General features: G+C 39.9%; 2 protein-coding genes across 2 annotated transcripts; one reads left to right on the forward strand and one right to left on the reverse strand.

The window, feature by feature from the left end:
- Positions 1-2,478: 2,478 nt before the first annotated feature.
- ube2b (ubiquitin-conjugating enzyme E2B (RAD6 homolog)) lies at positions 2,479-13,118 on the forward strand. The gene is made up of 6 exons (XM_067492055.1): positions 2,479-2,660; positions 7,848-7,928; positions 8,548-8,573; positions 10,360-10,449; positions 10,800-10,888; positions 11,357-13,118. Exons 1-6 carry the CDS (start codon positions 2,617-2,619, stop codon positions 11,483-11,485), a joined length of 459 nt encoding a protein of 152 aa, XP_067348156.1. The 5' UTR covers positions 2,479-2,616; the 3' UTR covers positions 11,486-13,118.
- An 895-nt stretch (positions 13,119-14,013) lies between these two features.
- Positions 14,014-15,675, reverse strand: cdkn2aipnl (CDKN2A interacting protein N-terminal like). The gene is made up of 3 exons (XM_067492056.1): positions 15,426-15,675; positions 14,700-14,805; positions 14,014-14,357 (listed from the first exon to the last, which is right to left on the reverse strand). The coding sequence occupies exons 1-3, from the start codon at positions 15,635-15,637 to the stop codon at positions 14,349-14,351; spliced, it is 327 nt and encodes a 108-aa protein (XP_067348157.1). The 5' UTR covers positions 15,638-15,675; the 3' UTR covers positions 14,014-14,348.
- Between the last annotated feature and the right edge of the window lie 107 nt (positions 15,676-15,782).

Below are 15,782 nucleotides of genomic sequence, written 5' to 3' on the forward strand. Positions count from 1 at the left end.
ATGTAGGTAGCAAACAGACTAAAGGCTCTGGCTTCCCTCAACTGCCTGCAACGAGGAGCATTTCTCTTTATGTAATGTAATGCCATAGCTTGGAAGCTCGGCCCCTGGGGGAAGAAAACTTTTGATTTTTGTATGTGATTTCACCATCAGTAAAACAAAAAAGAGGGAACGAGTATTTATTCAGGCAGGGTGAATGAGGACTAACAAGTTAATTGCAATGGATCTTTGGAACATAATAAATCCAGCCTTCTAGGCTTAGTGTAAGTTAGTTTTTCAATTTCCTGTTTGGTTGTTTCTTGCTGAAACATGCTGTAACATTGTCACCTCATATCTGTCAGTCCGAAGCTGAACAACAACCTGGATCCAGCCAAAATAGCCAGGATGAGAGCATCTGCGCTGAGCTCAGGTGCTTTTAATAGAAAGGCCAGAGAAATCCTGCACTGCTTTACCGACATACCGAGAGCGACTGTGGGGTCTCTCTTCATGTCTAACTCTCATAATATACTAACACCCTGCATGTAAAAGTTGGAGGAAATTAGGAAATAATTCTGCTGTCAAACATATGTTTAAAATTAAAGGCCAATTTTCAATTTCCTTCCTATAGTTCTAGTTTGGGGAGTACATGTATATCACTGATTAGAAACTTCTCTCTGCCTTCCCTGTATCCAAATATCTCTCTGCTTCTAGCTGAAAAGCTCCTCCAGATGACATCATCCTGAGAAGGTCTTGACCATCAGGAGTTCAGATTATGTCATCCAGAGGGGTTCTGAGTTTGATGAAGACTACAACCTCTAGAGCGCTGTAAGAGTGACAACATGACATCATCTGGACTGAAAAGGTCCTCAGGAGGATGGCAATTTCCAGCAGGAAGCAGAAATGTATTTTAAAACTAGAGAAAGGGGAAACTAAAGTTTTAATGCCATTCTACTCCTAAAACTGGAACAAGTAGAAGGAAGTTGAATATTGGTGAAGTCGCACTTTAACTGTAATATTTTCCATTAGTTAAATGCATTGGAGAAAGGGTTAATTAAATGCATTAAATGCATTTTTCTGAAATAAGTGCTGCTATTTAGCCAGTAATTACCAGGATTTTAACGACTATAAACAGTTGCTGTAAAAACAACCATTTCAACAGAGACTAAAGCCAGGAAGTAATGTCGCACACTTTCTATCAGATCAAGAATTAAGAAACATTGTTTGCCTTTCTTGGAATCTAATGAATATTCATTGTAAATACAATGACTCATTAATAACTGTTGAAATATATACTTTTCCCACATCCACTCCCCATCCACTATGCCTTTCATGGAGAATTTTTAGAAATTTACAGTAAAATATGAGGCAATTTCTTGGAAATTGTGAGGCTTGTTTCCAGGGAATTATCTGAATAATAAAGTGTCTGTAAAAAAAAAAATCAGAATAAGTTATGAGACACATTAATCTGAAGATTACTTTTTAACAAATCATTTAGACTAAGACAAAACCATCACAATTTTACACAAGGTGGTCAATTGCTTGACAATGAACTGAATGTAACCATGGCCAATATTTTTATTGATTTATCCAAACTTATGTTTACAAGGTACAATCCCACTGACATTAGCAGCCTCTTTTTTTAGGGAGCTCATGTCAGAATTTTCAGAAATCAAAAAACCACCAGGTGGTTTTAATGTTGTGTGTGTATGTTGTTAATATTGTGGATGATCTGAAGAGAAAGTACACTTACTCTACTGTGGAGTATATTATTAGACATTGGCGCACATTAATCTTTATTTTCACCTGTAATCCATCCAAAAGTCAGAATGCTGTGATTGTTTTATGTGGATGAAAGTCAACGTCTTGTTTAACAGATACTCACATCAAGTGTGCAAACTCCACACAGAATTTTAAGAAAACAACACACTTATTAGCCTGATTTAACTTTAGTTAAGCGTTTGATGTGGTATTTCCACTTGTAAAGGGGTAAGTATACTTTACCTAATAGTCTACCTTTGGCCCTACAGTGCCACTAAGGATGACCTTGGATAAAATTGGAGGGCTGCGACAGGAAGGTTTTAAAAATTTATGCCAAATCTACGTGTGGAACGCGCTCCACTGAGGCGGCCCCTGAAGGGACAAGCCAAAAGACGTTCATCTTTGACTTAGAGTCTACCTTTATTTCAGTAATGACCTTGGACTGTGGGTACAGTTTTTTAATTTCAAATTTCTCTATCTGACGTGTACATAGGAGTCAATTCGTCACAATAATTGATAATTGGACCCTGAGAGCATTAGTTACTGTGACACAAGTTACTACTAATAGAGGTCCAAATAAAGAAACAAACACAAAAGTAACGTTTGAGAGAAGATCAGATATTAAAATATAATTAGTTTTTATTTGGGTTTTATAAATAACGTTTTTACATCAACAATGTAAAAATACTGTAGGTGTGACGTAAAAGGGGCTGTACCTCTGTAAGAACTGACGTCACCGCCAATACCTAGCCAGTTGTTTTGGGAGAAGAAGAAAAGAGCTACAGGCGGAAGAAACACTGTATTTGGTTTCAGATAGTATTCGCTTTATCAACCTGGTTTGGGCTTTTTTGTTTGTTTGTTTTTTTTAACATATTTTAAATAATGTCAACCCCGGCGAGGAGACGTCTTATGAGAGATTTTAAAAGGTATCGAAACGTTTTTTGTCAGTCATCTTCTGTATTTGTGTGTCGCTAGTAGCGTTAGCCCGGCGACGCTAACGGTAGCTAGCTTAGCGTTAGCTGCTCGTGCAAAGAATAGTTTACTGGAGGTACAGTGGTGAACCTGATTAGTTTATATGGTTTGGATTATTGTCTGGTGTTTATGTGATAAGCAAAGGCAGTGCTGGATTCATTCAGTGTCATATGACGAATCGTAAGAACACAGTTTATTTCATCCGGTGTTTTGTACCCAGGGAACAACGCTGGTTTTTATATTTTTTCCTCGCCGGTTTGTTAGTTACAGCGGGTGCAGTTTCAACAAGCAGAGACACAAGTTGCCTGAGATCAAACTTGTCCGTGCAGAGAACCCGTGGACAGTCCGGCAAACCCTCGGGGTAACTGGCATCCTTTTGAACCTGTGTGACGGGGGTTTTATCTTAATTACTCATCATAGTCTGCAAGCTGCTGCTTCTTAAACCTGCAGCACAAACGACAGGAGCATTAAACCGGACTGCTAACGTTTTGGTTTCAGCAACGTGGTTTGCAGGTGTTGCACAACTAGACGTGCGCCGTCAGAGTTGCCCCATGTCAGTGTTCAGGCTAACTTGATATGTGCCTCATGGCTGCTGCTGTTCTGAACTAAGCATTAGAATAACAAACCTGCCCCCGCAGCCTCCTCCATCAAATGATAATGTCAAACTCGTGCTGTGAGTATGTCTGGGCTTCCCGGGAGAGTTAACACCTGGCAAGGGGCTGCTTGTAATAGCTGCTATCCCCAATCTGCTGTCTTGCTCCATATGGCATCCCGCAGTAGGTGCTTGTGTTGAATTCACACCACACCTGTCAGTGGATAAAAGGATGCTAAGCTACTCTACTAAAAACAGCCACTGAGGCAGGACAGATAAGATGTCACTGTAACTCTATTCTGCTGTGCAAGTCCCCCAGGTGATAAAGTGTAACACACAGACTGCAGCACAAAAGACAACACAATGGCACATTCCTGGATCAGCCCGTGAGTCCATGCCACGGCTGGTACATTGGACTTCAGCTTGTGTGATATTTCCTAACATCTCTTGTTTGATCTGTAAGTCACATTATTTGCACAATATGTGTCTTCAAGCTGAGCTATGTAATTATTTGAACACTGGCACTCGTGTGATTTTCTGGCTCAGTACTTTGGATTCAAAATAGCACTTCGCCTAAGCAGCTCTGTTAAACATTGAGAGCAAAGATTATTGTTTAAGTTAAATTCAGCAAAGCACCAGTTTCATTTCTTCTCCAGGTGTATTTTTAGAAGCAACCACCACTTTAAAAATTTGTACCTTCACTTTCTTTTTAGATTTTGCTGTGTATTCAGCTTCACAATAGTTTATAAGCTAGTACGGTTTGGCTTAATAAGTAATTAAAACACCATTTTCGCACTTTTCAACCTTTTTTTTTTTTTTTAATCACAATTAGAACCTGATTGTAATTTTATTAAAGGTGGAGGTGGGTCTGCATCAAGGGTCAGCTCTGAGCCCCTTCTGTTTGCTCTGGTAATAGACAGGCTGACAGATGAGGTTAGACAGGAATCTCCGTGGACTATGATGTTTGCAGATGACATTGTGATCTGTAGTGAGAGCAGGGAGCAGGTGGAGGAAAATCTAGAGAGGTGGAGGTCTGCTGTGGAAAACAGAGGAGTGAAGCTTAGCCACAGTAAGACAGAATACATGTGTGTGTGAATGAGAGGGGAGCACAGTTGAAGAAGTTGCTGGACTTTAAGTACTTTAAGCAACAGAAAGTGTGGCTAAGAGGCGAGTGAAGGCAGGTTGGAACGAGTGGAGAAAAGTGTCAGGTGTGTTGTGTGATAAAAGAGTATCAGCGAGAATGAAAGGAAAGATGTTCAAGACGCTGGTGAGACCAGAGATGTTCGACTTAGAGACAGTGGCACTGAAGAAGGGTTTGGGGGTGTTGCAAGTTACTTCTGAGCTCGACCGGACAACATCAGCCCTCGTTCGGGTACGTGCGTAGAAATGCTTCATAAATTAACGATCTGTAAGAGTAAGTTATCAAAAAAACTCATTGAACAATCATAAAGATGCAAAACACAAGTGATAATTTCAGCAGGACCCTGTAGCTGTAGCTGTGTCCCCACCAGCAGCAGACAGAAGAGGACAGGGATCAGCAATAGTGGCTGTTACAGTGTTTAAACTCAAGTAAACTGAACAGTTTACTGAGGAAATGTAGATTGCACCACAACACAGTTAAGCCGGGCCTGTTTTGGGGGGGAGGAATGATGCCCTGCAGTGCATACTTTGAATTATTACATTGAAATGTAAATGATTGATGAATTCAAATCTTTCGTCCACTCGCTGTTCCTGTTATGTCGTTCATGTCTTACACCACATGACCCAGAGAAGACAGATTTATTTGGGTAAGTTGCACGAGAAACTCAAAGAAACCTTTGTCACGTGTGACTTAGCTTAGTCCGAACCTCACATCAGTATATTGTTATATATTAATTGAATAATACAAAAGAGCTTAATGTGAAAATAAACGACAGATTAATCGAAAAAGTAACGGAGAGATTACTGAAAAAGAAAAGAATCATTAGATGCAGCCCTAATTCACTTAAATAGAGTGAGGCTAGACCATTAAGAGCTTTAAAAACATTATAAAATCAATTCTAAAATGTCCTTGAAGCCAATGGAGTGAGTGAAGAATCAGAGTTACGTGTTCATGCTTGGGGGTGTTGGTTAACAGTCTAGCAGCAGCATTTTGAACCAGTTGGAGGCGAGATGGTGAGGACTGCTTGACTCTGACATAAAGTGCTTTGCAGTAATCCAGTCTTGAATTATCAAAGGCATGAATTGAGCTTTTTGAGTGAAGAATGGCTTAACTTTTGCCAGGAGGCGAAGCTGAAAAAGGGCTTTTACAACATCTGAGGTCACAGCCCAAACTCACCCCCAGATTCTTTACTGATGTTCTAAGATAAGTGGCTAAACTACCAAGGTCAAGGTTTAAGCCGTTATCCTTATCAGACGAGCCAAACACGATGTCTTACTCTGTTATTTTCCTTATCGATTAGTTTAGACAAAAGTCAAAAATGTTCAAGGTAATATCTTTGTCTGATTAATAAGCTAAGTTAACTGTACAACAGTGTAAAATAACAAAAAGTAGCTGGGTTTGTTTCCTGACTTCTTTCCTGACTGGCAGGATTAAGCTAACATTGGTTATTTCTCATTTATTTTCTCATGACTTGTACAAATTGATCTATCACGCAGATTGCCCCCAAGGCTGTCGAACTACCATCCCTCAAAATCTGCTGTCTGCAGACTGGCTTGTTGTCCCCAGTTTGCACATAAAATATACGTTTTATTTTATCTACCAGGGAAGTTGAGCAGCGCATCCCTGCACCGGCAGCCAGCTGGGGCAGATTATGGTAAATGAGGTTAATTGCAGTGGGTCTGTCACCAGCCTGGGACTTGCACATGGATCCTCACTCACACAGACACACACAAATCAGGCTACTTTGAATTATAGCTGTAAGCTCTTACTAAACCAGCTTTTATAGCAGGCATGGGGTTGCAGCCTGAACAGTCTAGTGATTCAACACTTGACCTACATGTGTTAGTAACCAGACGCAAGTACTTTAATGTAACATGATAATTGATCAAGGAAACAGACAGATTAACTGTAGAGTACTACACTGCCTTCGTGTTTGTTGACATATTTGTTGCTAGGTAGTTGTTGCCGTCACATTTTTGCATTCCGTGTGACAGATCACCTCTCAAAGAGCTCTGAGCAGATCTCTCTGTGGAGATTATTACGACCCCAATTCCACAAAAGTTGGGAAGATGTGTATAAATAAAGACAGAATGGAATGATTTGCAAATCTCATCAAACCACGTTTTATTCACAATAGAACCTAAACAACATATCAAATGTTGAAACTGCACTAATGCCCCCCAGACCATCGGAGGTGCAGGCTTTTGACCTGTCCACTGATGACAAGCTGCACTGTCTGTCCATGGTTTCCAAACAGAATTTCAAATTTTGATTCATCTGACCACAGAACAGTTTTCCATTTTGCCTCAGACCATTTTAAATGAGCTTTAATGTCATTTCTGGATCGTGTTCACATGTTGCTGCTTCTTTGCATGATGCAACTTTGGCCTCTGTGGGGACCCTGAACTCACAGGATAATCCGAAAGGACAAAAAAAAAAAGTTGGCTCCATTTGCTCCATTTATTTGGGATTTGCTGCAATTTCTTTTCCAGCCTTTTGTTCCTCTTCCAACTTTTTTGAGATGTGTTGCTGCCATCAAATTGACAATGAGCTCATATTTTTCATTAAATGTTAAAATGTCTCACTTGCACCATCTGAAATGTTGTTTCTGTTGTATTGTGAATAAAATATGGGTCGATGAGATTTGCAAATCATTGCATTCTGTTAATATTTAGGTTTTCCAACTCTTTGGGAATTCAATCCACAGATTATCTAATAATGGATTTAAAACATGTTCTCCACATTTGAGCAGTTTCAACCTGCTGAAGTAAATATACACTTATTAATTTTCTGTTAAATATCATATTAATTAACCAAAATGTAGTTTATTTGTTTATTTTTCTGACACTGCTCCAAAAAAGTTCCTGGGTCTATTTCTTCCAAATACACAGGAGTTGCTGCAACTGTTTATCATCTAACTTCTTTTGCACCTTTTTTCTTATTCCTGCGGGGAAAAAAGGAACCGCGTGTTCAGATTTGTAACGAACTGGGGTTCAGTTTGGTTGTCAGTGAATTGTATGGAGCAGCCGTGAAAAATAAAAAACATGTGTTGGTAGATAAACATAAGTGGGCTTTTTCTTCCTCCTTGATGCTCGTGCATAGCTTTGCCTCGGCCGAGTGCGAATGGTGTAGCTTATGTTATCTGACATGTGATAACAAGACGGGCAACGTGCATTTGATCCTGCGAGCCTGGCTGTCTGATAAAGTCATGTTGATACAGCAGTTCGTGTTTGGATTCATAATTATCCTGCAGGCAAGGTGTTAATTAAAATCCCCCCCCCTCTCAAGAAAATCTGTTATTTCTTCCCTTCGGTCCCTGTCTCTCTCCTTCTCATCTCCTGGTGTTTTTCTCCCTATCCATCTTTCCTTGTCTTTCTCTGACGATGTCCGTCTCCGTTTCTTACCCAGACTTCAAGAAGACCCTCCCACCGGTGTGAGTGGAGCACCATCAGAGAACAATATCATGCTTTGGAATGCTGTTATTTTTGGGTGAGTCATGCTCTAAGTCCAACTCCACCCTGCTGTCTTTACTGTGCCTCTGTGATTGTGATGCAAAAATCCCCCCCCCCCCCCCCCCCCCCCCCCCCCCCACACACACACACACACACCCTGCTGCATTCGCCTGCTTTTTAAAAATAATTTTGATTACAGCCATGATTTTGTGGCACAGACCAGTCTGGTAATCAGCAAGTGTAGATCCAGCCGGTGTTTGATGGAAGACACTGTTGGAGCCAAAGAGAAGGGAAGAATAGATTTTTTTATAAAAATTGTTTATTGGGGCTTAATTTTAAAGTGCAATTTTTGTGCCCTGAACTAATTTACAACTCAACTGAAAGCAAGAAGGTGTAACAAAGAATAAGTCGGCTCTAAAAATAGACTCACTTACTGCCTCTTGTAAAAGGATGTGGAAGCTGCCAGAACCTGAAGGCAGCTGTTTCAGTTTCTCTGCATTATACCGACTGTCAGTGTAAAGAACTAAGCAAAAAATGTTTGAATTATAATTGGTAATTATAACATTTATTATTGGTAATGTTTTCTATAAGCCAACAGTGTATTAGTAGAAGTTGGCATCGGGGAAATAATTGTATTTCTCTCTGTGTGTCTGCAGGCCTGTGGGGACACCATTTGAAGATGGTAAGCAAGTGCTGGCTTGAACTTTTCTCTCTCTCGCTGTTATTATTAAATTATTCATTGTAGCCTTCTGGACGGTGTGTTGTAAAACATATGAAAAACATATGAAAGCTAAAAGTATGATGGTGGGTGATGGAGGGTTCCACACCCAAGTAGTGGAACCAAGCACAAAATCCCACACACAGAAACATCCCCCATATTTATAAGTGGGTGTTTCCAGAGATAAAATTAATATAAACAGAATATTGTTTGTTTTTGTTGTTGTTGTTTTTTGTTTTTTGTTTTTTTAGAAAAGTCTAAAGGGTTTTAATTATCACACTTTAAATTCTAGAACTATTTTAGTTTTCACAATGTAATAAGTTAACTTGTGTTTTTTAATTTCTGTTTTTTGGATTTATGAGTTTAAACGGTAACTGTATATGTTCACATTTATACTGGGTAAACAGCAATATTTGTACAGTGCATTGGAACAGTGATCATCACACTAGTTGATACATTTCAAATTGTAATTTTTTAAAAGCAATTTTCCTGCCGTTGCTCAGTATTTCTGCACACGCTCTGTGCAGCTGCGTGTTGACGGGCATCACATATTCTTTCATAACATCAGCCTGAGTCACTTTGCCGTTTTGATTCACCTTTTTTATGTGGTGAACTTCTCAAACACTTCGCTTCTCAACGTAGTCGACCCATTGGAGGCTGTGGTTGCACCAGGAGGCCGTGGAAGAGATTGGTGATGTTACCATGTGTGGCCACTATCATAGCCAGAGTCCAATACCTGTTCCTGCAGTGTGTCCTCGTTTCTAAAGGCAAAAAGCCCAGACGTGTTGTTTCACTCTGACACTGGGGACACATTGATTTAAAAATGTTTAGTTGTTCAGCAAAAGCAAAACCTGAACACACCAAGTAAAGTTACCTGTGCTGCGTTTATTGGTGTGTAATGTGCCTTAAAAAACCCACAGGGCTGTTGCTCAAACCTCCGGGACCATATGTAATGTCTCACACACACCGAGGCTGTAGGACCGATCTCCGTCTGAACGCCCACTGACATAATGTATAACACCAGATAGTTTTTTGTTTTTTGCTACGAAACTTTTAATAATGAGGCTTTAGGGAGTTATTTGGGGGTTTGAGGTTGATATCTCTGAAAGGTACGTCCTTTTTTTATTTATTTATTTATTTGTTTGTTTATTTGTGCTTAAAGTGCTTTTTGTACTAAAAATAATGTGACTTTGGAATATACCTGCTTAATTTAATTATCTCCAACTGCTGAAGCCATATCCTACGTTCAGGTAAACTTTAAAAAAACCCTTTTGCAGAATACAGGGACTTTTCTTTCTATTTTTTTTGTACTATTGTTGAGGCTTAGTTTAAATGTCATTAATTGCCAATAATCATCATCATTGCATCTGAAGGATCATGAAATGTGTTCATATGGTAATAAACCTGCAGTTCTACTGCATCTCACCCAGAGCAAACGGCTAATGACACACATTTTTCTGCTTATAATTATGCTTAAGGTCAGACATGAGAAGTGCTGACTCATGGTTTGTTTTCTCCTTAGTCTACCCCCCCCCCCCCTTTCATTCTCCTTTTAGCCTGCAGGATCGACATCTCTGGCTCAGCGAGGGATTAGCTTCTCTTTCTAGTTGAGCCGGTGATATTTTTAGTAACTCAATTCTTTTCCTCGCTTCCTCTGACCTCCTCTCTCCCTCACATCTGTATTCCCCTCACAAAATCCCTTGTACACCCCCGCGTCTCACCCTCTTCCTCCCCCTCTGTGTGTCTGCAGGAACGTTTAAGCTTCTGATAGAGTTTTCAGAGGAGTACCCAAACAAGCCTCCCACAGTTCGGTTTGTCTCCAGAATGTTTCACCCAAATGGTGAGCGAGCGATACAACGCACTCAAATCACATTTTCACTCAATTTCATTTAGAGCATTTGTAAATAAAATGGCGTAGCTGCATTATAGTACATATTTTCATAATTAAATGAGTGAGGTTGGCAGTGCAGTACAAATGAAGTAGATGTTGTGATGCTTAGGAAATGGGATGGTTTTGCAGGTTCATTGGGTTGCAGGACTATATTATATTGGACTTTCCTAAGTTACAGTCTCCTTGGTTCGTCTTCATCATCTCTTTGGTTCAAAGCATCTTTTAGCTATTTTGTGCATTAAGCTTTGACTAAATGGAAAGAGATTTAAAGACGGAACTTGTGTCTGGGTGTTTTCCAGTTTACGCAGATGGCAGTATATGTTTAGACATCCTTCAGAATCGCTGGAGCCCCACGTATGATGTGTCGTCCATACTCACCTCCATCCAGGTTGGTTGCTGTCTTTTATACAGGGCAGACTTGAGTCCTTTTCAGACACAGATCCCAGTATATTGCCATTAAGTTGATCTTTTTTTCATGTTAAAGTAGTAGAGTTGTGACGTGCAGCGTGATATGTTCGCACACGCTTCTATGTGTACTTTGCATTGTGAAGCTGATGATTCATATCTTTCTTAAATACCCGCATGAAACATACAAAGTTATGTTATATTGGGTTTTTTTATATTTGTGACTTTGGTGAAGATAGATCACATTTCAGGACCATTGTTTGCAGAAAACCTGGAAATTGCAAACAGTGCCATTACTTTGTACTTTTATGTGAGTCCTTGTGTACATTGAATATACAGTCGCAAGCAATTGTCAATATTCCAGCCCGTTTGCACAATGTGTCCTGCTTATTTACTGCTGATAAATATTGAACGGGTAAATAAATTCAGCCAACATCTCTGTTTTCCACAGTCATTGCTGGACGAACCAAACCCCAACAGCCCGGCCAATAGTCAGGCCGCACAGCTCTATCAGGAAAACAAGAGGGAGTACGAGAAAAGGGTGACGGCCATCGTGGAGCAGAGCTGGGTGGACGTCTGAGCCTCTCTGACTCTCTTCTCCTTCCTTTCACTTGCCCTCTCTTCATCATCCCAGTACGTCAGTCTCATTTTTACCTCATCAAGAAGAAAAAAAACAGCAACTTTATCAGAAGAACTCAAGTGCCACCAATAAAAAAACAAGCAAAAAAAAACAAAACTCAGCGTTAAACCGAACGAATGGACATTTGAACCTGCTTGCCAATACACGTGAGGAAAATGAGGGTGGGGGAATCAATCTTATATCTTTTTTTTTTTTTTTTTCTTAATTTTACTTTTCTTACTGCATGATGTGAAATAAGTTATTGCTAACAGAACTTGTAATATATCTTATTTGATTGAATTGATGCTGTTACTGTTTGAGTTTTACAGATTTTTATTTTTTTTTTTTACCCCTTTTGGAAATCTTTCCTTTGGAACATCTGCTGGCAAACGCAGCTTGGATGTTTGGAAAAGGCAGTTCGATGGCCAAGTTAGCGCATTTGAAAAATTCCTCAAATTAGCCACAGATGCAGCAGATAAAGAACAAACCCTGAGCTGTTGCTGCATCTCTGTGTTATTTTAAGAGACTGGAGGTTTGGGCTTGTAGACGTCACAGGCTGCAGCAGTGCCAAGTCTCTCTTCCACCGATGAATCATGGCTCCCTAAGTAGCCAGCTCTGGGCTTTTATTTTAATCAGCTCCGCTCAGTGGATAGAAAGCGATGGATGTTGGAGAGGGAGTGTTACGAGAAAACAAATATTAATACTTTAGAACTGTGTGTCATGAAGTAGAGAACAGGGTTAGTTACATTTAGTCATTTGGCAGAGAATTTTACATGAAGCGACTTACAAGTGACGTACAAGGCAAAAAAAAAAAAAAGGTGTGGGAATCACTAAGTCAAGCTATTGTGTTCACTTAAGTCCAAATTTTTTCTTTAATTAGGTGGTTTGAGCCAGTTTTTATTCGTTGTCCTAGTGCCCAGCGTTCAGGGCTGCATTTAAAGACAAACTGTTCTCTGCTCCGTCTCCTGACAGCTCATCTTAGGTTTGCACCCACGAGGTTTTTTTTTCCCTTCCTAATTTCACTGGCCACAAAGTTTGAAATGCTCTGTTGCCTGTGACACGCGTCTGCCTGAAGAAAGTGTCAGAGCCTTTGTTCCTTCTCTTAAAATGACACAGCCGAAACACAGATTAACATGTGGAGCGGAGGATGAAAGCGGTGCTGTCCGGGTCGTGTTCTATTTTGATCTAAACGAGACTTGTTAATTGGAGGAATGACAGAGCCAGCTGCTGCAGAGACCACCACACTCACGTGACCTCAACTGTTTTCCAACAGCCCAAGTTTTGTTTTTGTTTTTTTTTTCCTTGCCTGCATTTGTTTCCCATTTTATTTTATTTGTATGTACCCAATTAAAAGGCCACTTGAATATAAAATTCACTATTAAACCCTGCAGAACTCCAGCTAACTAACCCACAGAACACAGACATCATCAAACAAAGTTGCTCTTTTCTGATACAGGTCATATTGTGGTTAGTGACTTATTCACCTAATAAGAAGCAGAAGGGATATGTTATGATTTTTTGTGAATTACACAAAAAAGTATACGTATAACAATATGCTGTATAAACATAATAAAACACATTTTTCAGACTTTGACCAACTGTTCATATTCACATGTAATTAATCTTTTTTTGGGTGGGATGGGTTTATTCCCTATGCTCCTTCACTGTAACCTTCAAAAATCTCTCCAAACATATCAAACAAGGAGGTGCATCCTATTTAACATGAACATGAGTTGTGCTCATGTTAGCATGTTAAATATAAACATCAAACTTTTAATAAGTCAAATTATGACGTGATTTACATTTAAAGTGATGTTTGTTTTTGTCACACGTATGGAACAAAACATACAGCTGGTAAATGTGTAGATCGTCATCACGCTCAAAAGTAAAACTAGTTCTTAGGCTTGCGAACCAGTTGAGCTGTAATAGGTTTGTTTATTGATTTACATATTTTGAGACTCTGCAAAATGTTACTAATGACAAAAGGTGTAAAAGAAAGTAAAAGTACAAAAAAAATAGAAGTAAAACTAGTGGAAATATTAATTGTACACAAGTACTGCACTTGAGTAAATGTCCTTAGCTACTTAAGACCCCTGACAAAAATTCTGCCTCTTTTAATCCCAATTATCTTTTTAATAAAAAGTGTTGGACTAGAGCGATCGTGTTGTACTTAATACTTAAACTGACAGGGATTTTAAAAAAGGCAAAACTGAATATAGAAAAAATACAAACTCAATCGGCCAGATAATCGAGACGACATTTGTTAAGCCATTTCTTGTTGTACAATTGGGATTAGTGAAGCAGAGACTGAACTAGTTAACAGCATAATGAAAGTGGCACCAAGGTAGAATTTGTAACTCCAGCAGGGCTGGAGATGTGATGTTTGAGGCTCTAATTATGGAAAAATTACTTGCTCTCATGTCTTTAACAGCACAAATTACAAACCATCCTTTTAACCTAATTCTTTAGGGAAAGGAAGACAAATACACTTTATGAATAGAAAACACAAGTCGTTTATTCTGCACCACACAGAACCTTTCAAGTGATCTAGTGTTATCTCACATCTGAATTTATATTAAAAAACAGCATTAAAAACAGTGAATACGCTTTTTTTTAAAAAAAGGAAAAATAAAAATTATGGAGAGATGGACAAGTCTCTATTTAAAATGACCTAAACAGACACTTTTCATAAAAAAAGTCTGTTTACGTTCTTAAAATAAGAATATGGTCAAATGTGCGACACGTTGCTAAACAAGCCCGTGTGAACATAATAGTCCCATCAGGTTCGATCCAGTACAACAGCGAGACATCATGACGGATCCAATCATCGAGCCTGTGATGGAAGAGAGGGTGGAACACGTGAAGCGTGTGTGTGTGTGTGTGTGTGTGTGTGTAGCATCTAAAAAACACATGGAAAGTCTGCGAGCTGTTTATGGAAACCTGAAAACAATCACAAAGTTTGAGAAAACGTGACATACAGCCACATTTCCAACAAGTAAAAATCAGCTTGTTGTTACTTCAACAAAGCAAAACTGAGGCCACAAATTCACCTAAATGTGATCACTGACATAGAAATGTTCCTTTTTACTTACTTCATGTATTATTACATTACATTACACAATTATTACATGACTTCCATTAACAGGTCACAGATTCCGGATGCACACAGACTTACCTTCTGATTCTTAACAATCTCGTCTCTTGTCTTGAAAACAGGTGCATCCTCCACCTCGATGCCTTCAGCCATTTCCTTCACTTTTTCCAGGAGCTCAGTGCTGTACCTACCAAGTGCAAAGAGAGAGCTTCAGTGGTCAAATCACGATGGGATATTCCAATATTGATGCTTTTTCTATTTTGTTGAGTGTGTAATGACCGAAAGAGTTAAAGGCCTGACGACAAGTTGTGCTGTTTGAGGGAAAATTTGGCTTTTTTCATTGTCAAATTTGACAATGAAAATTCTGTGTTGGGGCTTTTTGCGGCAAGTTTCTTAATTTGCGTTGTCACATTGATGAAGTCGTTATTTCATGTGCGCGTGCTTTGTCTATTTGCAGTGCTGTGAGCTCACAGGGCCACCGTAGATCCAACCCCCCCCCCCCCGGGTTTTTTGTTTAGTTTTTAAATAGTACAGTTAAATGCAACATAAAGCAGAAGTGATGCTCAAACGGGACAGGGAATATGAAAACTTCCAGCAAATCCCAATCCTGTACTTAACTCTTCGTTAAGTGGGAATCTGAACGTGGCGCCTTAAACTACGAGTTTGTTTGTGTAGTTGTACTTTTGCCTAAGTACCGTTTCACAGTACGTCACCCTCCACTTCCTGCGGTTAGTCTAAAAAACTGTTTGCGCTGGGTTTGACTCCTCGGACTCTGTCTGGCGGGTTTATACGAAGGTGTTTACGCACCGACAGCCGAGAAACACGTTGTTGGCCCAGACCATGGAGAGCGCGAGCAGGTGATCCACCTGCGGGAGCTCGTAGTCGTTGATGTTCCGCAGGATGAACTCCCTCCTGGCCTGCCACTGTTTTTCACTCTCCCAGTAGCCCCGGAACTTCTCCACCTCGTCAGCCAGGGCTCTGTTTTGCTGAATGAAATCCTCCACGTCCATGGCTGACATCTTGCTGCTCTTCGGCGGAGTCAACGAGGAGAACGTCCGGTCTCAAAAAGCCGGTGCCGGAAGTGGTTTTTCAAGGCAGTGCGCTTTCGGCAGCGCCACACAGTGGTGGAGCTGAGCACTGCGACTTGCCGACTTTATTTGCATA

The sequence above is a fragment of the Channa argus genome, chromosome 22 (assembly GCF_033026475.1).
Source record: "Channa argus isolate prfri chromosome 22, Channa argus male v1.0, whole genome shotgun sequence".
Taxonomy (NCBI): Eukaryota; Metazoa; Chordata; class Actinopteri; order Anabantiformes; family Channidae; genus Channa; species Channa argus.

Excerpts from the sequence above, each read along its gene's own strand:
- ube2b (XM_067492055.1), top strand. The coding sequence starts at position 2,617 with ATGTCAACCCCGGCGAGGAGACGTCTTATGAGAGATTTTAAAAG. Across the intron at positions 10,450-10,799 it reads CAGAATGTTTCACCCAAATG|TTTACGCAGATGGCAGTATA; the intron begins GTGAGCGAGCGA and ends GGTGTTTTCCAG. Across the intron at positions 10,889-11,356 it reads CCATACTCACCTCCATCCAG|TCATTGCTGGACGAACCAAA; the intron begins GTTGGTTGCTGT and ends TGTTTTCCACAG.
- cdkn2aipnl (XM_067492056.1), bottom strand. The coding sequence starts at position 15,637 with ATGTCAGCCATGGACGTGGAGGATTTCATTCAGCAAAACAGAGCCCTG. Across the intron at positions 14,806-15,425 it reads AACGTGTTTCTCGGCTGTCG|GTACAGCACTGAGCTCCTGG; the intron begins GTGCGTAAACAC and ends TGCACTTGGTAG.